Source organism: Labeo rohita, chromosome 8 (genome assembly GCF_022985175.1).
Source record: "Labeo rohita strain BAU-BD-2019 chromosome 8, IGBB_LRoh.1.0, whole genome shotgun sequence".
Taxonomy (NCBI): domain Eukaryota; kingdom Metazoa; phylum Chordata; class Actinopteri; order Cypriniformes; family Cyprinidae; genus Labeo; species Labeo rohita.
Window position 1 is genome coordinate 1,427,815 of NC_066876.1, and position 22,634 is coordinate 1,450,448.

The window sequence follows — 22,634 nt, forward strand, 5'->3', positions numbered from 1 at the left end:
AATAGTGTCATGTGTGTTGTGCTCAGTGAACTTTTGGCAGTTTACTGTAGTCTATGAGTCATTTATTGTTCTGTTTCAGTCATGTGTGTTTTTCTGCTCATCTGCCATATTTATGACAATCGGCTGGGGAGAGTGTTGTGGTGAACACAAAAACACATGGACAACGATACCAAGAAAACTCTGATCTATGGATTTAATCTATTCTAGATCTCAAGCTAGAACAGATCTGACCACATCTATCATTTCTGGACTTACATATACTCCACAGTTCATCTCTGTTGACAGGGTTCACCCGTATCTCTGATCAGTTGTTTCTGTGTTTCACCAGCACTACTTTGCCCCGCTGATGGTCTTAAACATGGTACTGAAACAGATTAAGTATTAATCTAAGTATTAAGTAATATTAATCTAAGTATTAAGTAATATTAATCTAAGTAAGTTTTAATTTTGCTGTAGGGTCTGGTGTTGGTGTCTATATTAATTTTCTATAACTCTAGAAATATACTCAATTTATTTATTTATTTTTTTTGAAGAGTATTTGGTACTTATCAAATATATAACATTAATACTCATTGCACACACTGTATTTTGTAAAATGTCTATGCTTCTCTTTTGGCAGGGAAAGTAATTTTCAGAAAATCAAATGCTGTATTGTTTGATTGTTCTATTAGTTAAACATTCATTAGTTGAATAAAAATCTTGACACACTTTGTATTGATATCTATAGTTCCATGAAGAACCTTTAAAGGAGAAGTCCACTTCCAGAACAACAATTTACAAATAATTTACTTGTCATCCAAGATGTTCATGTCTTTCTGTCTTCAGTCGTGAAGAAATTATGTTTTTTGAGGAAAACACTTCAGCATTTTTCTCCATATGATGGACTTCATTGATGGCCAGAGTTTGAACTTCCAAAATGTAGTTTAAATGCAGCTTCAAAGGCTCTAAACGATCCCAGCCGAGGAAGAAGGGTCTTATCAAGTGAACCGATCAGTTATTTTTCTGAAAAAAAAAAAAAGTATACTTCTTAAGCACAAAAGCTCATGTCACAAGCTCTGGGTTGCGCGTCCATGACACTACGTACTGCTGAATCACGTCAAACGGTCACGTGGAGCGTAGGCGGAACTACAGACCCAGTGTTTACAAAGCGAATGCGCAAGACTAAGAAAGTGCAAGTAAGTCAAACGCTGTTTACAAACAAAAAGGTACAACGATGTCGGACGATTCTGAAGTTGTAGGAGAAAATAAGATGTAGTTTTTTGCCATACTCTACCTTTTTGAGCCGGAGTACACAGATGATAAACTTAGATGCGATCCGTAGCCTGTGCTACATGAGATTTTGTGCTTAAAAATATACAAATTTTTATTTTTCGAAAAAAAAAGACAGATCGTTTCGCTAGATAAGGCCCTTCTTCCTTGGCTGGGATCGTTTAGAGTCTTTGAAGCCGCATTTAAACTGCATTTTGGAAGTTCAAAATCGGGGCACCATATCAGTCCATTATATGGAGAAAAATGCTGAAATGTTTTCCTCAAAAACCATAATTTCTTTACGACTGAAGAAAGAAAGACATGAACATCTTGGATGACAAGGGAGTGAGTAAATTATTTGTAAATTTTTGTTCTGGACGTGTTCTCCTTTAACATCTGTGGAAGCTTTCCATTGGATAGGTTTTTTTGTATAAGTTTTTTTTATAATAGTGGAAATGTTTCTTGTGATTATTAAAATGTCTCTCACATGAATGATAAAATGGTTATTTTAAGGTTATTTTATAGTTATTTAAGGGTTCATGTGATCTAATTCCCTAAAAATATATGTTTGTAAATGTGTGCCTTGTATGTAAATACAAAAAAAGTTTTACAAAACAACAACTTTCTTTGAGATTAAACCACTGCAGCCAATGCAGAGCCCAGCAGTTTGTGGCAGGTCGGATGCTCAAAAAGGGATATTTGGGTCTGGGCTTTTGTTTTAAACGCAAGCACGATGCATTCAGGAGGCCAAATCAAAAGCAGATGTCTTCTGAAAGATGATTAATCGTCCAAAAATGACAATGAAACAGCAAGTGTGGTAAAAGCTGCATTGATTGCATTACAATGTGTGCAGCTGCGGTGTGCTGCTGCTTCTGCTGCTGGAGTGCTGCAGTCAGTGGGCTTCATCTGAGCTCCAGTCTGGCGCACTGAAGGCTGCGAGAGCTGCTGGAGGAAAGTCGCTCCGCACACGGACCCTCGGCGCATCTGTCAAGCCCCCAATGGCAAGCCACACAACCCACGGGAAATAAATGGTGAGGTCTGATACGTCTTTGTTAGGGGAAATTACTCGGACGGCGACGTCGCAAAGATGGTGCGTGAAGTTTATGGCAGTCTGCGGAAAGAAGAATACTTCGCAGGGCTCCTTCTGCTCGCGGTGGCGGGCTTTGGGCTCTTGATGCATGAAGTCACGGCTTTGCCTGTCCCGAGATTTGAGGTATGCTATCAGTTTTTCATCAGGACGATTATTTCAGCTACTCACAGAAGCGCTCTTTTGCCTTGCATAACTCTAGACACGCGTCAAAGCGGCTCAATGGCGTCACGCATGATGTGATGTCCATTGAAACCCTCGAGTTAGAAAACTACAAGTCGTAAGGGGTCGTTCGCACCGGACGCGTCCTTGCGCCCAGAAAGCGCAACGGAATGCAACGGAACGCTACGCAGGGGTTCCGAGACGCGGTGAACTGCTTTTAACTTTAGAACGCGTCGTTCCTAAAACGCAATGCCCTTGGCGAGACGCGACGCAATGACGAGCGACGTCTGTCTGGCCGGCACATCTGCACACAAACTGCAATTAAAAAACAGCAGATGCGGTTCAAGAACGACCACTGACTGATATCACGGACCAGAGTTTGGCAGTAAATGACATTTCCTCTGCATTTTAATTCGTGCGTGTGTGCGGTTTGTGCTGGTTTCTTTCTTTTCTTTTCTGTCTGTTTTTTTTTCTTTTGAAACTTTCAAGGATGCACCTCTGGCACCTCCAAAAAAGTGCATTTTGGTGTTATGTAGCTTTAAAGTTTCTTCACTTTGAATGATCTATGCAAGTGTCAAATGTACTGTTGCTCTCTCATCTCTTCCAAGAAACAGAGCAACTCATCTTCCACTCACAGGCATATCCAAAGTTTTGTCCAGTAAAACTCTCCCTAGATTGAGTGCATCCACTCCCCCAGTACCACCTGCAAGGAGGTCTGTAATGCCTGGAGAGAGAGCGCTTTCCACTAGCGCTCCCATTTATCACAGTGGCAGGGTGCTTGGAGGCACATGTAGTCCTGGAAGTATGGGCACTCCCGAAACACTTATTTGAGCCATTCACCTGAGTCGTAAACGCCATGTGAATAGTAGGCATGAAGTAAACACTAAATGCATGTTGTAGATCTCACTGTGAACAGTTCATCTGTGCATGTTTCTTTTTTTAATGTTTTGACTTTAAAATGTGATCCTTTCTGGATGTTCAGCTGACAACGACAGCTCTCTGGTGACATATGCAGTCGTTTAGTGCACTTAATACTTCACCCAAAACTGAACAATTACTGAAAATGTCCTTATCCTCAGGCCATCCAAGATGAAGATGAGTTTGTTTCTTCAATATAGCATCAATCGCTCACCATTTGATCCTCTGCAGTGAATGGGTGCCGTCAAAGTAAGAGCCAGTTAATGTCTTGGAAAGCAAAAAACTGCGTGTTTATAAGAAACAAAGATGTTTTTAACTCCAAACGGTTGCCTCTGGCTAAAATACGAGTCCTCTGTCCATAATTGCTTTCTCCAGTCAAAAACTGGTCTGAATCAGGAGAGAAATATGCTCAGATGACGCACCGTTTACAAGCAAATACAGCTCTAAACAAATATGTGGCTGGATTTTGATGAGAGACAACAGGAGAACAGGAAAAACTTCTTAATGATGAATTTTTTTCAGCTTTTGTCTTCTCAAGATGTTAACTGATGGACTGCAGTGGTGTGGATTACTGTGATGTTTTTATCAGCTGTTTGGACTCTCATTCTGACAGCGTCCATTCACTGCAGAGGATCCATTGACGAGACAGTAGGCGCGTTTCCTTTTTATTTGCGCAAAACGTTGGCGATATTTTATAAATGTCAATAGAAAAAGTATTGCGAAATGAAAACGTTTCCATTAACTGATGTTAAGCGCCTAAAATGTAATTTGTTCCTCTCGCGATAAGTCATGGCAACGGGTTTTGGTGAGATTTTGATGGAATTTGGCTTTATTTAATCAAAAGAGTCGTATGCGTTTATCTGTACAGAAGCAGCGCAGAGAACCGCTTCAGAAATGTGTGCAGGGCTGCTGGTATAAACATAACATCAGGCCGTGGCGGAGCCGTTACGCGCCGCAGATGTGTGCAGCGTACATAGTCTAAGCATTAATATCAGGGAAAGCCCCTTATACTTGAGAGCGGCTATGTATGAAGTATTTCTTGGAGTTTATAGTACGTTGAAGAATGAGCATATGACATTTTACATGTGCCACGTGACCTGTAAATGGGAAAAAGCCGTTTCCGTTGTAGTTTTGCGACATATTCCTTTTTCGAATTGCCTGAAAAACCACCTCACGCGAGCGTAAAAACGTTTTTGCTATATATGGGAGTTTTTGCGAAATTAGGTGCGTTTCTATTACCCTTCAAGATGCGCAAATTGAAATTGAAAATTGAAAATACGCCTAATGGAAACGCGTCAATTTCGCAAAAACTCCCATATATCGCAAAAAAGTTTTTACGCGGTTTTTCAGGCAATCGAAAAAGGAATATTTCGCAAAACTGCAATGGAAATGGCTATTTCGCATTTACTGGTCACATGGCATATGTAAACAGGCATATGATAAGTGTACTATAAACTCCAAGAAACACTTCATACGTAGCCGGTCTCAAGTATACGGCTGCGACACAGTCACCGGAGTTGATGTTATATTTATACCAGCAGCGCTGCACACGTTTCTGAAGCAGCTCTCCGCACTGTTTCTGTAAAGATACACGCATACGCCTTTTTCCAAAATCCGTCCAAATCCCACCAAAATCCGTTGCCATGACCTATCGCGAGAGGAACAAATGACGTTTTAGTCGCATAACATCGGTTAATGAAAACGCTGTCATTTCGCAGCACTTTTTTTATCTACATTTATAAAATATAAGTTTTGCGCAAATCTGTAATGGATGCTCACCTCATTAGGCATATTTTCCATTTGCATATCTTGAAGGGTAATGGAAACGCAGCTAGAACTCATCTACATCTTGGATGGCCCGAGGGTGAATAAATTGTCAGCAAAATTAAATTTGTGGATGAACTATTCCTTTAAACCTCACTTGAATGCCACGGCCACATGTCAACATTTAATCAAAAACTGATAGTTTTTCATTTTCGATAATCACTCGGGGTGTACTGTATGTCACAATACAAAAGAAAAGATCTGTCACTACTTTAGCTTCACTGTGACTTCAAAGCAAAATATTAGTGCTTTATACATTGTTTGCAAAAAAAATATGTAATCACAGTACGTCTACATTTGAATGGCCATCAAAGGAGATGGCAGCTATAAACTAACTGTAACTAACCTAAAACCAAACCTTGACCCCTTGCCTGCCACCAACTAGCAATAGCATGAGTCAATCATGGTTTACAGCTGTGACGTAAATAAGGGTAACTAGATAGTTACTAATAAGGGATAATGAACGCCTCTGCATGTCCTGTTTCAACTTCCTGTTTAATAGCAACCATGTCAACACAGGACAGTGCTCTTCAAATGACGTCATTAAGTCTAAATAGCACAGATTCAGTGAAAGGACAACCCCAGATCCTCCGAAGATGCAGTTTTGCCACTCCTTCACAGCAAAATAAGGCATTTAAAATTGTACCTTTTTGGATACCACAGCTTGTCGCTGGAGCAGTACCATTAAAAGGACATCTTTTTTCCCTTTTCCCTTTTTTTCTATTAGGGGTAAAAAAAGGTACAAAATTGTCCTTTTAAGGGACAAGCTGTTGTACCCCAAAAGGTACAATTTTAAACGCGTATTTTTCTGTGGGTTTAAAAATTTTGTGCAGTACTGAATGTAGATAGAAGGTACAGTACACTACATCTGTAGTAGTTATATAATAAGTCTTTGTCTATCCTTGGGGATGAGGTTGAAACATGTGTGTTGGCAAGGATAGTACGACTGTACTTGTGTCAAGACAGTTTACCCACCAGTGTGTTACTGACCTCGTCGGCTGTCCCTAGAACTCCTACACTACTTGTTGTCCAAGTTTTTTCAGTTTGACTGGTTCATGGAAGCATCAACCGTTTCGGCTACGACTTGGATATTTGGCTGTTTGCTTTGGCGTGTTACTGTCTCAGTAAATCTACCAATGTATCCAGTCCACATCTCCGACCTTTCTATTTCACAGAAGACTTTTCTGGATCTAGCAGTGTTACATAATTTACAGTCAGCAGCGGCGGCTCATGACCTAGTGTTTAATCTACTCGTAGCCAACAGTTAAGAGAGCTGCCAGATGCAGTTCTTTTGATTTGTTTGAATAATATGAACATCCGTTTTGGAAAGTGTCTGATCATTCGCTCATCACAAAGGTAGCTGGGAAGATCATCATGGAAGGAGCGTGATCATCGATTAGGCTCTGAATTATCACATTTTGGCTTCGGAAAGAGGCTTTAACAAGGCAGAACTAATTACGGGAATAAATAAGGCTTTCTAGGTTGAGCTAGCCCGTGGGCACGACACTGTCTTGTGTGTTTTTGTTAGGGCAGATCATTCGTTTGTTTGTGCTGAGGTCAGCCACTGTCAAATATGGTTCTGTGCCCTTACTACTCCATTAAAAGCACCTTGAACTGCGATTCTTGTGGCTGTATGCTGGAAGGAGCTGGAGATTGAATATAGGTCAGAGAGTCTCGTCATGTATTGCTGTGCAGCTACAAAGAAAAGAGTCTTCGAGAGTAGTAAAAATATGAAGAGGACAGCAGCCAAACCCCAAGACATCTGGATCAACCTTCTACCTACAGACCATTCCTTCCAGAATAAAGATTTATCCTCTTTCTGTTCCTCAATTTAACAACATGACATGGATATGATTAACAAATTTGTAGTTGTATATATCCTGAATGTGGAGAAAATGACCAGCCGTTCTGAGAAGATACAATGATCAGAGACTCTGTCAGGTCATTACCTAGGAAAAAGCTGATTGACGGCATTACCTCTGTATTCAGTGTACGGTAAATTACCTTTAATCCACTTTCTTCACATTCATCCTCATATCCATCTGCTGAAGTGCTCTGGTCCCACACATATGAGGGTTAAAAGTATGTCCAAGTACATCCACGTAATCAACTAGCCGGGTTAGTGCTACTAAATTTAGTCATTATTTCTGACTTGCTGGCCATCAATTAGCAGTGTTGGGGAAAGGTACTTTTAAAAGTAGTGTGTTGCAATATTGTTTTATTCCATAAAAAAGTAACTATGTTACTTAGTTACATTTTATGGAAAGTAATGCATTATATATATTACTTTTGTGTTACGTTTTGTCACCTAGGCTGTACCTGCTTATTTATTTTTTAACAACAAAGACCCAAAAGTTACGTTTTTGACAAATGTAAAGGCCCTTTCTACGGTGACCGAGATGTCTCAACGTGCTGCAACTTAAGAAAACACATGCAAATAGCAAAAGCACCAGCAAATTAAGAAAACATCTTCACCAGTTTGACAGCACGTGTAAACACATACAAACACAAAAATGCGCTGCAAGCACCACAACGTTGGGAAACCCAACAATGTTTACGAAAATTAACCATGGTTTTATTATAGTAAAAGTGTAGCAACCATGTTGTTGTTCTTTCCCCGTGTAATGATTACCATTTGTGTACATACAATGGTTAAGTATGGTTGGTGTTTTTAATTTACCATGGTTTAATTACAGTAACCATTTTTATTTGTATTTATTTTTTATAATAATAAAAATATATATAATATAGCTATATAGGCTATTTGTTTATTTTAATAGTAAACCATGGTGAATTTTTGTAAGGGAAGTTTTAAAAGTAGCCCGTTTACACAATGTTGCATAGTTACAGTAATTGTGTATTCCGTCAGTTTATTTAGCCTAAAAATATTATGTTGTCAGTATTTGCAGCCCGTTTCTGTTTTTGGTTGTGTTGTGAGTATTGGCAGCACATGTGCTGTCAAACTGATGAAGATGTTTTTTTAAAGTGCAGGTGTTTTTTTGTTGTTGTTTTTTTTGTATTTGCAATGCGTTCAGCTCTTTCGGCCACCATACCCTTTCACCCCAAAATGAAATGAATAATACTCAGACTGAAGGAAACACCTCTGTCTCTGAACTTACTCCTGAATTCTCTCAACATTGGGACACGAGAGCTGTCAATAAATGGGAAAACAATGTAACTTGTTTGAAAAAGTAACTTGTTACTTTACTAGTTACTTGAAAAAAGTAATCTGATTATGTAACTCACTGTACTTCACGGTAATGCATTACCCCCAATACTGATCACTAGAGACTATAGGCCAGATTTACTAACAGCTTGCGCCAGCGCAAACCGTCTTTTGGTGTTAAAGTATTACTGTCAGGATTTACTAAAGATGTGCAGTGAAGAATTAGTGCTGAAAAGGAATGGCCACAGTTATTATTTCGCCTGACCTTTTTGAATATGCATTTGTAGGAGTTTCACTTTCAGACACAGAATTTATGGGAGGAGAGTATTAAAAGGAATGTGTTTTACTAACGTTTGCGCTCATCAAATTACTGCTGTTTGCACCGTTATTTAACGCCCAAAAGAAGCTTGTCTTAAAGCAGGTAGTAATACACGCTGCTCTCTGTAGATTGCAGTCAATACGGAAATGAGATGTTCCGTGTTCTTTAATGTGCACCTTGTCAGTAAATCACACGCTGAATTTTCCCCTCCCATCGGCGCTTTTATGGAATTGGGCTTCAACGCTAATTTGCACTGTTTAGTAAATCTGGCTTTTATAGAGGAAAAAATGTTGGTCAGTAATCAAACATTTCTGTGGATTTTATTGCAGACCAAAACAACAAGGCTCTCTGATTTCTTTGCCATCACAGATTAATGATTAGGTTTCTATCCCAAGTGTAGTAGACTTTTTGTAACATGCTAAATGTTTTTCTTTGCTTTATTTCAAGATATTATCACCATTAAAACAGAGAAGCTGAAATGAGAAAAGTAGCAATATCTTGCAGTGGGACTGAATATTTGACAGTAGACAGAATACCACCAGAGTTGTGTGGAAATGCACCTGCTGGCTTTTCTATGATCCTGATATGGCACTAAATCTCCACTTTCTTTTGTCTCGAAAACCCATTAAAGTGCCAACCGCAAAAGACTGAAATGGACACAGCGAACAAACCTTCTAGGCTTCATGTGCCAGCTGCAGAAAGCCACATGAAATCCAGTAGACATTGACTTTGGCAACCAACACCAAACCTCAGACTTGGGCAAATAATGTGGCTCCAAATCATGTCCTGCCCGAAAGTTGTGTATTTAGTGATGCCAATGGCATTGAAAGAATTTCTGTCAAGTTTGACTTATTGCTCTTGAAGACTGTTCATCATCTGCTCTCTAAGAGGAGGACATACAGTTTGCGAAGGGTTGTATGTATTATTACGGCAATACTCATGTATTCTGGATAACTCAGCTTCACATGTTTCTTGAAATGCACTCATGTCCCATTGTGTTTCTGCTTGTTTCATGGGGTTCTGGGGACGTCTGAATAAACCTTTAGATAGCCTTGTGACCGTCTGTTTTGGCATGTAGTTACACTAACTCAAGAACCCTGCAAAGTGACCCTACTCGAGTCTCAAGCTTCTTTACATCACAAGTTCAAGGGTAGCTGAACTCACACTGTATGATAAAACTACTGTAGGCGGCAAGCCGATCGCCCCAAAACACTGTCATTTGGGAGTTCTACTCCGTCAACTTATCTTGGACCTAAAATACGTTTTTCCATTTTCAATTATTTTCCACTGGAAAAGAATGGAAGTCCTGCTTGCCAAGAGCACAGCTTAAAAAACCGCGTCTGCTTGTAAATGCATGTGATATAAAGGCAGGCTAGAGAGTCTGGTCTAAGAGCGAATCAGTTCAGGAATGTCCCCTCTGCCCTGTCGGACCAAAATATCTCCTCTAGTTCTGACTATCTTGACTTTACTGCTCCTATCAGCGCTTGCAAGTGGAGTCTGCTAGCTTTTTGCTTTTTGAACACTCAGAGAGTCTGGCGCTCTATCAGCACTTGACCCTTTTCCAGAAGATTGAGATAAAATTCAGCAAAGGACGTTACAGCCCATATAGAAAATCCTCCACGTTAGTGCACTCAGTCATACGGTTGGGAAGATCGTACACGCTGTGCGAAGCAAAAAGGAGCCAAGCTTTATGCAAACACTGTCGATGTCTAACCCAGAGACTCCTTGGCTCTCCGCTGTGTTTGTGTATGTGTCTGTGAATGTCTGCTTAATGTGTCTGTTTCAGACACTAGTTTAAGGTCAGATTACCAGTGAAGTGAAAAAATTTGGACAGCTTTATGAAGCCCAGAGAGCACTCTCAACATTAACTTCTGAGTTCAAATTCAGGCTAAATACCTTCTGGGATTACAATATAAAAATGAGGCGATTTTTTATGCCTAGTAAAAGACATGTTTTAATTTTTTGTGTCTTTTTTCCCCCATAGACTTACATTTTCCTGCCAATTCATTACAGTGCACATTCTTATGAAATCAAAACTGGATTTTTGTGGCTATTGGCTTTGAGACCTTCAATATAGTTGAGTCTTTTAGTGGACATTTCCTGCTAAAGTGATCAAAAATCTTGATCTTGCGTGCATCATCTTTTTTTTAAATAATAGAATCCTCTTTAGGATGAAAATGCTAAATTAGAGTATAATTACTACTTGTCACCAGCTAGCAGTAGAAACGTAGTCTTTAGTTGAGTTGTACTTGATTTCTTTTTAATAGCCGCTTGCAAAAGAAGCGGCTGGGATTTATTAAGTTGATCGTATTCATGAAAGTGCCTTCATTGTTTTAATCCATGGTTTTAAAAAAGGACTATTTGATATGTTCGGCTGAAACGTCCTGTGGTTTGCTGTGTGAATGTGTGGGCTGTGGTTGCACACTCTGACCAAAGTGTAGTTTTTCTACTGAGTAATCCCGCAGAGGTCAAATTCTTTCACAAGAAAAATCACACAAATAATGAACTCCCAGAATAAATAGTTACATGCCATAAGATCAAATCTGAATCTAAAAGTTTAGATAAAACTGTTGTGCATGTCCCTGTTGTCAGCCACGCTGCAATTGGAGCGGTTAGTCAAGCCCAGGCCCGGCCGTACAGAGCTACTAGACGGTGCTAAATACCCTCAAAAGAAAGCAAAAGCAGTTGAAGTTCTGGCCAACTATGCAACGTGTTTCTGCAGCGTTGAGCAATGTAGCCAATCACAGACATAGCTGCTGTTTTCTTGAATGAAATGGCCAATCAGAAACGTTTCAGTTTGTCAGAATTCACTCACTTCTGAAAGCGCCGGATCATTTTTTTCAAGTGCAGTTTTACACACTCGTGAATCATCTCATGACTAACTAAGTGCAGACGCGATTTAAGTAAGAGATTCATTGTGTAGTTTAGAGAACTTCCATTGATTATAACAGGACTTTATGAGATCGCGCACTTTCTAGGCTATGATCCATTTAGAATTTGTATGAAACGTTCGTTTTACACGGTGCAATGTTTCAGGATGACATCTGCATATATATACTGGATTGGTTCTTCTTTAATTCTGGACCCGATCCTTGCCAAACTACCACAGATAACGTAACAACTGTGACAACTGTGTAAGCTTATTGAGATTGGGACATTAGAGCCCTGCACGGCCTTCAAATATAGGCTCTAGCCCGGCCCTTGTCGGACAGTTTATCAGAATTCTCGGCCCGAGTCTGACCCGAGCCTGTCTTTTTTCCCCTTCTCCCTAAACAGCTTATACTACTGTTTCAGCTATTAAAATAGTTCAGTTTTGTATGCAATTGCAAAGTGATTGTATTTCGTTTCTTATAAAGTTAATGTAGAAAAAAAGTTTTGAAGCATTTTTTTTGTTCAATCATCACAACCTGCCTAAAATAAAATATATAGATAAAACAGTTCAAGTATAAAAAATGTTAGTTTAAACGTTAAACGTAGATAAATGTGTGCTATTAGGCGGATGTTCAATCATTTGTGCAGAAAGTGGAGGCGCCAGCGCGATCACTTGCATTTTTTCAGTGGAAACTATTTAAAAATACTCCATCATTTTTGCTGATAAAAGTAAGAATAATACATCATTCAGCACTGTAAAGGGTCTACTTTTATTTGTGTGCACTTACAATATCAACAAAACATTGTGCTTCTATAAAATAAAGAAAACAAACATGATGCGCTTTCTGTGGTCTCAACAGGAGTGCTTCACAAAAATGAACCGAAACTCAGTGAATACATACCTCACAGACATGATAAATATAGCTATAGAAAGTTTTACATTATAACTTAACGAAATAAAGCAAAACGAAAACAAAAACTCTTTCATTATGTAATCTGTAAGGATGCATTTCTCTCTAAAGGCCAAAGAGGAGATGGCGAGTCAGCGTGCACATTTCTGATTAAAAATTAAAGGCCGTCAGCCGACACTTAAAAGGGGAAGCATCGCCAGATTCAAACCAGCAGCAAGAGTCAAAAGCTCGTCCACAGTTTAGTAAACGTTGGCAAACTCTTTAAGTTATTCTTGACTGCGCTGTATTGACTGCTTTGGGCATTGGGCATCTGTGCTTACATCTAGAAAGATTTTTTTCTTTTGCTTTTTTCCTCATTTTTTTTTGTTGTGTATGTGTTTCAATTGTAATATTATAAGAGCACAATGTATAAATCTCTTAAAATCCCTTAAAGGTGTCTTAAGAGTCTGCGTGGCTGGAGACTCTTTCTCGATGTCTGACACCATCTGATTTTAACAATTGTTTTGTTTAAATAGATAAAATTACTTCACTGAAATGTCACGCTGTTGTGTTTTGGTGATTAAACCAAAAGTTGTTATTTTTACATATGACAATGATCATGTACTTTGAAATAAGTATGAAAGGCAAAATGAAAACACAATAGCAGGTTTTGAATGTGTTATTAGGGTGATCAGTTTGGAGTTTTAAACTAAGAATTTTGAATATTCACCAAAAGAGTGCATCAGTGCATTACTGCGCTACTGTAGTTGAGTGTAAATGTATTGCCGTGCTTTGCCTGCACTGTTTCATGTAAAGAGCATGAAATAATTGTCTTACATCACAGAGTGGAGTAGTCTGGCTGAAAGATGAGAAGAGAAGCCCAACAAGTCAGACTTAATAAGCAAACTGAACTTTTCTCTCTGACTCCGCTCATTTCACTCCTGACTAATCAATACAAGATGTGTTCCTGGCTTAGCGAGCCATTTATTAGAGCAGATCACACTTGAAAGCACCTCACAAGTGGACTTAGCACTGTTTCAGGAGCAAACGTGGCACAGACGTTCATGGAAAATCCTGGTCACAGATCAATCTAATCTAATCTGAGATTTTTTTGTCCAAGGAAGAAGCTCTCATGTCTGGCGTTTTAATCATTGGAATTCATAAAGACGCCCGCTCCCATGTGCTTCACCTTTCCAGAAACAAACGCTACACGCTCACTCCGGAGAAACTGAAGTGGGACCATTTCAAGCTGACTTACAAGTAAGAGTCCGTTTTGTGCAATCTTTTTGTGCCTCTGATCTCACAGCCCACTGTTTAAAACCCCACTGTTTTGAAGTCCCACACAGCTTTGGCTTTGTTCGAAATTTCATAACCTAATTACAGTTTTCCGATGTTTGTACGTGTCAGGAAGCTCTAGGATTCAAAAAGTGTATCCGAAGGACAATGAGTACAGAATATGTTTTTTTCTGGTCATATTGTATGTCATTAATTTGTCATTGGGGTCTTGCATATCCTGATCTGGTATAAAACTTTGTTCTTTTGTGATTCATGTCAGGAAGCAAGTCATACAAGTTTGGAACAGCATGAGTAGATGATGACAGAATCATTTATCGTTAGGGGATAAATGTAAGTTTTTGTTTACTTGTCCACATTTTAATGGATGCTTTGTGTATTTGTGCAGACTGCTGTCATTTCCAAGGAATCTTCTGAATGCCAGTGACACAAGGAGAGGCATGGCCAGGGCCTTCTCTATGTGGAGCGATGTCTCGCCCTTCAGTTTTCGCGAAGTCCCGTCTGATCAAGAGGCCGACATCAAAATCGGTACATCAAACATAATTTTGTTTGTTTGTGTTTGCTGTACAGAGGATTTTGAAGTGACCAAAAAAGAGAAAGTTTGCTTTTCCAAAAAGCATAATTAGCCAACTGTGGTCTTCCATTGTTAATGACGTAGTTCTAAAGTTTAGTGTTTCCCAAATTGATAGTTCTAACGAACAACAAGCAAACACTATCACAGAGTTGTATGGTTGGAACTAGATCTCTCAGCCTGTGATTAGAAGCACAGTTTGTTGTTCTTTTGATATTTGTATGAGATCCAGTACCACATGAACCCAGGAGTGATGTAAGGAAACCCGCAAATTAACGTAGAAGAAAAATTGTGAAGTAGTCCTCAGATGCTGTGTTGTTTTTACAGAAATCAACAAGCCAGGGTTGCGTAGCCACGTTGGTTAGAACTGTTGTTATTTGATGTCAAGCAGCTGGTTGTTCTGTTTTTACAGAAATAGTCTGCCATTAATTTGATTAACTGAAGTCATAACTCCACCACCTGCTTGATATCAAATAACGACAGGTCTAACCAAGGTTGCTACGCCCCCTGGCTTGTTGGTTATTCAGACCGAGATGATTCTCATTGGTCGCTGCCTGACTGACTGGTGGTGAACATTTTGAAAATTGCTGGAAGTTGTGTTTGAGTCAATTAAATGTAGTTAAATGGGACTGATTCTGAGTTGTAGTATACATGGAGGCATAAAAGAATTGGAAATATCATCTTTGGTATAATGCGCATAGGAGACGATGTACTAATCAAATCTTTGAATCATATTGGTTGCTTGACTTTTATCAGGCTTCTACTCTGGAAACCACACCGACTGTCTGCAGTCCTACCTGCACCACTGTTTCGACGGCATCACTGGAGAACTGGCCCACGCTTTCTTCCCTCAGACCGGAGAGATCCACTTCGATGATGACGAGTACTGGATTCTGGGAAACATGCGCTTCAGCTGGAATAAAGGCATGTGCTGTTTTTTTCCCCCACTGAGTGAAAATTGAGAAAAGTGGAATCTGATTGTTTACTTGCCTTATTACCATGCTGTAGAACTGGTCCAGAAAGCTTTCTGGGTGTCACAATTTGACGAAATGTTCATTATGCCAAAATAAATATTGAGACACTATTAAATAAAGCAGACAGAACATATCAAAACCCCTACTTATTATTACTTTAGACTGTATACAACAGCCTTTAAGAAGCTTTAAGAAGACTATTAAAAATGTATATGTCATTGAATCATTCATTCAAGAGATTCATTAAAATTGCTGACTCATCCAGTACTGAAACAAGTGAAGTCTTTATGAGTGAGTCATTGAATCATTCATTCAAACAACAACAAGAAATCTCTAAATTGCAGCAATTAACATTTTATTAGAACCTCTAGTAAACTGCATGCTATTTTGTTTAGTGGTCTATTCAGAATCTTGATTTCTGCAGCTCTATGTTCAGGGGTTTTAAAGAGGAAGCAGATTTGACCTAAACGTGTTTCTGTTTGTGATTGTCGCTGTATTCAGGAGTGTGGCTGACAGATTTAGTTCACGTGGCGGCTCATGAGATCGGTCATGTACTGGGTTTGATGCATTCCCAGAATCCCAAGGCTTTAATGCATCTCAACGCCACACTGACAGGTCGCAAACTCATCACTCAAGATGAGGTTTGGGGCTTACATCGACTTTATGGTATTTCACCCATAGGCACAAATAAACATCGAAATTAAATATACCATTAACTGTGTCTTCCTGTTGCATTTCTACAATTACCTGACACCGTCTTATTTCCTGTTTTCCTGTCCATACCGCTGCAGGATGTTTGGATCGATTATTTATCTGTCCTGCTTGGGCAAAGAAGGGTTATTGTGACAGCAAGAGGGTACTCATGCAGAAACACTGTCCGTCCAGCTGTGACTTCTGTTATGGTAAGTGGCCTGTTATTCAAACCAGGAATCACCAATAAAATGGTGCGGTAATTTCCACAAAATATGCTATAAATCTGGGTCTAAAATTGTTTACTGGACTAAGTTCTGTCTTTGATGTTTTTAACAACCAAGTTCACAAAAGAAACAATGGTGTGGAACGAGTTTTTGTGGCAAGTGCTCTATAGGTGGGAATCAAACCTATCTTTCAGACGCTGAACTATTGGGAACAGTAGCAAGAGAGAGACGGACCCAAGATTAAGTATGAACTCAACATGAATGCCTTTACTGTGGGATTCAGTCAAGTGATACAAAAAATGGCTTAAACATTCAGCAAAGAGTACTAAACTTTCACAGATGCTGGCAAACAAACAAGAAGGCTCAAGACTGAACATAAATAAAGAGAAACACAAGTGAAAACAAAAATTTGGATTGGCAGCTGAACTAGAAAACCCCAGGAACATAACGTTATCTAGTGGCCGGAAAGGTCAGTTCAGGCAGGAGTCTTACAGGAACATTTCTCCTAGGAGCCGTTCTGGACATTCTGGAGATCATGATGTGATGAATGCACATTGATCTGGGCAGCCCATTTTCCACAAGTTGATATGATTCTTTAGGGTCTTAATGAAAAGTCTATAACATGCTTTGGTTAAAATTTCTCAATGGTTGTGTAAAACAACACCCTTTTTTACCAAAATCAGCTCTGCAAAAATCATCTTGTTCCTTTAAATGTTAATGAGCTCTGCTCGCCCCGCCCCTCTCTTCTCTCTGTGGAGTGACGAGCCTGTTTACTTTAGTCGTGTTTAGCCGCTAAACTTGTTAACTAGCATTATTAGGAAATGCGATGGCAAAAATTCATAAAAAACACTTATACACTCTGCTGTAAGTGAAGCTGGATCACGAATGATATGTAGATCGGGAGGCGCATTCCCTTCACAAACAAACGTAATCAACTGCATCTTCAGCGGCTCAGAGTAAATGACGACCACTATGTTCATTATTACATCCAGCAACACAACACCTCAGTCACTCAACCGGAGATATTATTGTCTAACTTACATCCCTGCTCCGGCATCGAAACAATGGAGGTCGGACTGTTACAGCTGATTTAAGGCGGGTCTGAGGTAAGACGCTCATGTCAATCAACTGTCGTGGGAGCGGCCTCTGTTGGTGTGATGCCACACAAGGCATCTGAGAGTGGCTCGATTTGAAAAAGGGAATATTATTTTTACAGATTAATTAAAAACCACTGCATGGATTTTTATCATTATAGGGTAGATGTGTACATACACTGACAACACACGTTAATGTTCAAACAACATGAAAAGTGAACTTTGCATCCGATGACCCCTTTAAGTAATCCTGAACACCTTGGATAGATAGTTCAGGTGTGTTTGATCAGGGTTGGAGCTAAACTCTTAAGGATGGTAGCCCTCCGCCGAGCAGAGTTGGCTACCCCTGGTCTATTGGGTGGAAAATTCACTGCACAACTTCGGAAGAGGCCAGCAACTCTGGAGAAGCAGGTGGCTTCTCCCACTGCTCTGGGTGTGTGTTCACGGTGTGTGTTTACTAGTCACTGCTGTGTGTGCACTTGGGTTAAATGCAGAGCACAAATTCTGAGTATGGGACACCGTACTTGGCCATGTCACGTCAATTCCTTTTTCCTTTCCTTGACAAATTCCACAGAGTTCTCGGCTGCGCCCAAATCACTGAAGGCCTGGAGATTGTTCTATCCAAGCTCATTGGAAATACGTGCCTCTACCTACATTTCTGCAAAACTCAAAAAATGTACCTGTGCATACAAATTGCTGCAGTGTCCAGTTGAAATGAACCCTAGAGGCAGTAAAACTGACAACTTTTATTCCTTTTCATACAAAGAATGATGTACAGGGCCAGAGTTTTGGTTAACAAAGTGTAATTTTTATAAAATTCCTTGCAAAATATTATACTTCAAAACCATTTTAACATGCGGGGAGATTTGAAAACTGATTCTTTTGAAGGTTAGCATCACAGCTTCATATGTATTGTATTGTAGCTCATGCGATGCACCGTTGCACTTGAGAAATGAAGCGAATCCTGCGGTTTGACAAAATAGCTCAAATTCACATAAAGGGAAGTTAAAATAGCATGGCTGCATCAGCGAATGCGTTTTTGATCACTTCTGCATTTGTTAGGTCTATCGGGTAGGTTTAGGGTTGGGTTTGGTGTAGGGGGTTTGTTATTTTCCAACACATCAGAGCATTAAGATTTAGAGAAACTCCCCAGACATGTAAATACTGAACCGCTGCAATACATACCTGAAACAACATAATTAAAACGCAGCAATACATGCCTGTACCAATGTAATAAAAACGTGCCACAGTCACATATTGAATGCACATTTTAGCGCCACTCACTGGACATTTTACTTTAAAACTGTTGCAAAACGTTCGGTAAGGTAATATCAGAGTTGCAAGATTGTAGGCACATGCACATATTTCCAGTGAGCCTGGGCTGACGTTATGTCATTGGTTTCCCAGAGAGAAAAAGATGTTTCAGGGAGTCGTACAGTTTCAACAACCAGTACTAACAACCAAAGTACTTTGTTTACTTTGTTCCACTTTGTTTTGCCCACTGTGCCTTTTAAAGTGTACTCCACTGACTGTGAGCACTGATGGATATGCTCAACGCATTCATTATCATAAATAGACATGTATGATATTTAATTTGTGCACCCTTATCCTCAAACTTGACAGAATATGAAAATTCAAATGTGAAGTGGGCTTTGGTGGAGATTTTGTGGAGAATTTTCTGATTCCCTAGGCTACAGTACATAACACCGTCGTCATGTTCTGACTTCAGCAATGCTGCCACTCCAAAAATGTAGTAGGTCTGTGAATAGAGATGCTAATTAATTCCACTGCTAGCTACCATTATGTTCCGGACAAATAATCATTTGTGCAATCTGATTTTATTTTAATTTTCAAACAGAATTCCCATTTCCCACTGCCCCGCCAACCCCAACTCCTCCACGGACAAAACACAAGTTTGTAGTGGAAGGAAAGAACCTCACCTTCCGCTGTGGTAAGAAGATAGCAGCCAAGAAAGGCAAAATCTAGTGAGTTCTTTCTTTTCTACACACAGATTGTTATAGTAACTCTGACTGGTTTCTGAACCCATGCTGATTCTCAAAAGCAGTTTATAACAGTGCCTGTAAAAGGTTTTTGGCCCTTTAGTGGTTTTCATGTTTTGTTGTTCTACAACACTGAAGCACAGAGGATTTTGCTTGGTGTTTTTGACACAGAAATATTCACCCTCTTAAGGTGGTTGCACATCAGATAAAAAATGCATCACAGAGCCGCGCCATGGCTAGGACAACTCACAGGTATCGCCAGTGTTGGGGAAAGTTACTTTTAAAAGTAATGCATTACAATTTTGCGTTACTCCCTGAAAAAGTAACTAATTAAAGTAATGTGTTACGTTACTTTTGCGTTACTATTTAAATCTGGGCAGGGCTTGCTTCTTTGTTTTTAATGTAAAACAATTCTAATGTAAAAGTCCTTTTACACCAAAAGTGAAATGAATCACCTCAGGCTGAAAGAAAAGTACATTTATGCAGGAGATCAATCTTTAGCTATAAAAAAAAATGAAGCACAAATGTTAGTTTATCTAAAGTAATTTTTGCTTATTAGTATGGTTGAATTGCATCATGGAAGGTCAGCAGCAAAGACACTGGTTAATAAAATGGGATTAAATACATAAAGGATATTTGTTTTATTTAACATTTAATTATTGCAGGGTTGTGTCATATTCTGAGTTTGCATTTCACTGTTTTTATTCATATTCAGGAATACTGAATCTGTCATTTTGAACATTTTGGATGTCGCCCTTATATGACCAATCCATTTAAGGTCTTGGAGCAGTGGTCTCAAACTCAATTCCTGGAGGGCCACAGCTCTGCACAGTTTAGCTCCAGCCAGCTCCAACCTACACCTGCTTAATAGTTTCTAGTAATCCTGAAGACCTTGATTAGTTGGATCAGGTGTGTTTGATTAGGGTTGGAGCAAAACTGTGCAGAGCTGTGGCCCTCCAGGAATTGAGTTTGAGACCAGTGTCTTGGAGTCTCTACATGAGTTGAAATGTGAACTGTTGATGTGCCTCCAGGAGTCATTATCTGTCAGTCACTTAACTCCTCTGAGACTCAGTGCTGTAAAACAAACATGAATAAGTCTTTTTACAGGCTCTGTGTGATGTCAGTTCTGAATTTGGATGTTTTTCATAAAGAAAATGTTTTGAAGCATGTCTGAGATTTGTGTTTGTTACAAATGTCCTAACCTGCATTCTCTCGCACTGATAGCTGGTATAAAGACGGTGAGCTTCTGGAATACTCTCATCCCGGCTACATTTCCCTGAAAGACGACCACATCACTATTGTGGCAAATGCCATCAATGAGGGCACGTACACCTGCGTCGTGAGGAAGAAGAACAAGGTGCTGACCACATACTCTTGGAGGGTACGAGTGCGCTTCTGAGGACTCGAGATGTTCCTAGAGCGCCAATTATATCCAGAACATTAGCTCAGACCAGATCCACAGCAGCATCCTCTCATGCTCGTCTCCTGATCGGAAGAGAAGGCTCTGACGCCACTCGTCTCAGGATAGCTGTAGCTTTGAGGAAACCGTGGGATCAGGGAACTTTAAAGTTCACCACAGTACTGTGGAACATCACTCACTTGGGCACATATTCATGTCAGTTCATACGTACACATTGCCAAATGTTTTAATATCAGGGTTTTTACTTCAGTGTGTTGTAAATACATTTCTTATTTGCCAAATAAAACAATTAGTTCTGTCATTTGAAGACTTGGATTCAGAATGACGTGAATGCCTTACTATTTCGTGTCTCTGTTTTGCTTTACTGACCAGCATGAGATGTACGAAGTTGTTCATTTTATAAAATTAATCTGTACATTTAATGTTAAGCTTTAAAATGCCCAGTGTTTCCTCACTTTTGGAGTCCACTGCATGCTGTAGTGTATCCAAGTGTCGTCTCATCTTACACAGCTGACCAATATGGCTCTCACTATATTCCACTGGCATTTTTTTTTCATAGACAAAATAATCAACTCTGCAAGACACTGGCAGTGATCCAACACTTACTCTAGTTTGCGGTTTCAATTCATTTCTAAACCAAAGGGGTCATCAGCCCATTTCTAACCCTTTTCAACTTGTTTTAATTTTCACCTTGCGTAAGATGCCACCCATCAGCACACTGGCTCGCATTATATGCCGCAGAGCATTTATTTGGAATCTTGTAGACATGGCAGCAATTTAAAGAGTGGAAAGGCTAGTGGAAAACAAATGGTCATGAGGGTAGACGGCTCACTCCTGAATTCCCCTTTTACAGCTGGAAACAAACGATTAGAGACCTTATATAATGTGAGGAGCAAGTGGGGTTTTCACTTTAGAAAAATGATGTAGATTTCCTCACACAAAAGAATATTCTGCTATATTGTTCCAAAGCCATAGGACACAGAACACACAAGGAGGATATTTCAGGAATATGCTGGCTGCTCTTCAATACACCGAGAGTGAAGGGAGACTGGGTCTGTCAAGTTTCGACATGACAAAAACCATTGAAGGTTCAAACCCAAACAAAACATAAAGGTAGTCCATGAGACTCGAGTGCTACGTTCAAAGTCGGATCGTTTCTTTATCACTTTTAATTTACACCTTCCTTCTTGTGTTCCACCAACCGCTCTGATGGTTTCATGGAACCTGTGCTCCATTTCTCCCTTCTACCGCTCATCTGTTGTGTCATCCTTTTTCCCTCTCCCACCCAGTTCTCATCAATGGATGTGAATACTGCCGAAGATACTTTATGTTCCACTTTAACATCCTGTCTAGACAATATCTACCCTCTCTTCTCTAGAGCAGTACATACTAGTCCTACTCCTATTCTTGGTTATCGGATGTTCTCCGTGAACATCGGTCCAAACTTGCGGAGAGAAAATGGTACAAATCAAAAGTTTTCAGTGTCACACATCCACAGCTAACAACCTTCTCTGTCCTTAAAGAGTATCTCAATTTCATCCTACCACCTCTAGATCTGTCCTACCTCTAGGCCCAGTGCCCTCACACCTTCTCCAAGCAATCTCTCCTCACAGATATTTTCCCCAACGTTTTCAAGCAGGCTCAGGTAACCCCACTGCTCAAAAAACCCACACACCCACACTCCAAAGGTTACAAACCTGTGTCTCTTCTCCTATTTATAGTAAAACACTTGAAGGAGTTGTTTTCAACCATAAAGAACCTTTAACATCAGAGGAAAGAAGGTTCTTTAGATTATAAAAAAGTAAAAAAGAGATGGTTCTTCAAAGAACCTCTGACTGAATGGTTCTTTGTGGAACCAAAAATGGTTCTTCTATGGCATC

General features: G+C 39.7%; 1 protein-coding gene across 2 annotated transcripts; it reads left to right on the plus strand.

The window, feature by feature from the left end:
* The first annotated feature begins 1,945 nt into the window (after positions 1–1,945).
* Positions 1,946–21,061, plus strand: mmp23ba (matrix metallopeptidase 23ba). Of its 2 annotated transcripts, none has more exons than XM_051117781.1 (8): positions 1,946–2,461; positions 13,606–13,745; positions 14,167–14,306; positions 15,106–15,273; positions 15,825–15,989; positions 16,115–16,225; positions 19,193–19,319; positions 20,559–21,061. In XM_051117781.1, the coding sequence occupies exons 1-8, from the start codon at positions 2,336–2,338 to the stop codon at positions 20,731–20,733; spliced, it is 1,152 nt and encodes a 383-aa protein (XP_050973738.1). In that variant the 5' UTR covers positions 1,946–2,335; the 3' UTR covers positions 20,734–21,061. The 2 variants fall into 2 exon arrangements, with proteins under 2 accessions (XP_050973738.1, XP_050973739.1); XM_051117782.1 differs by having other exon boundaries at positions 2,320–2,461; positions 13,610–13,745.
* Positions 21,062–22,634: the final 1,573 nt, after the last annotated feature.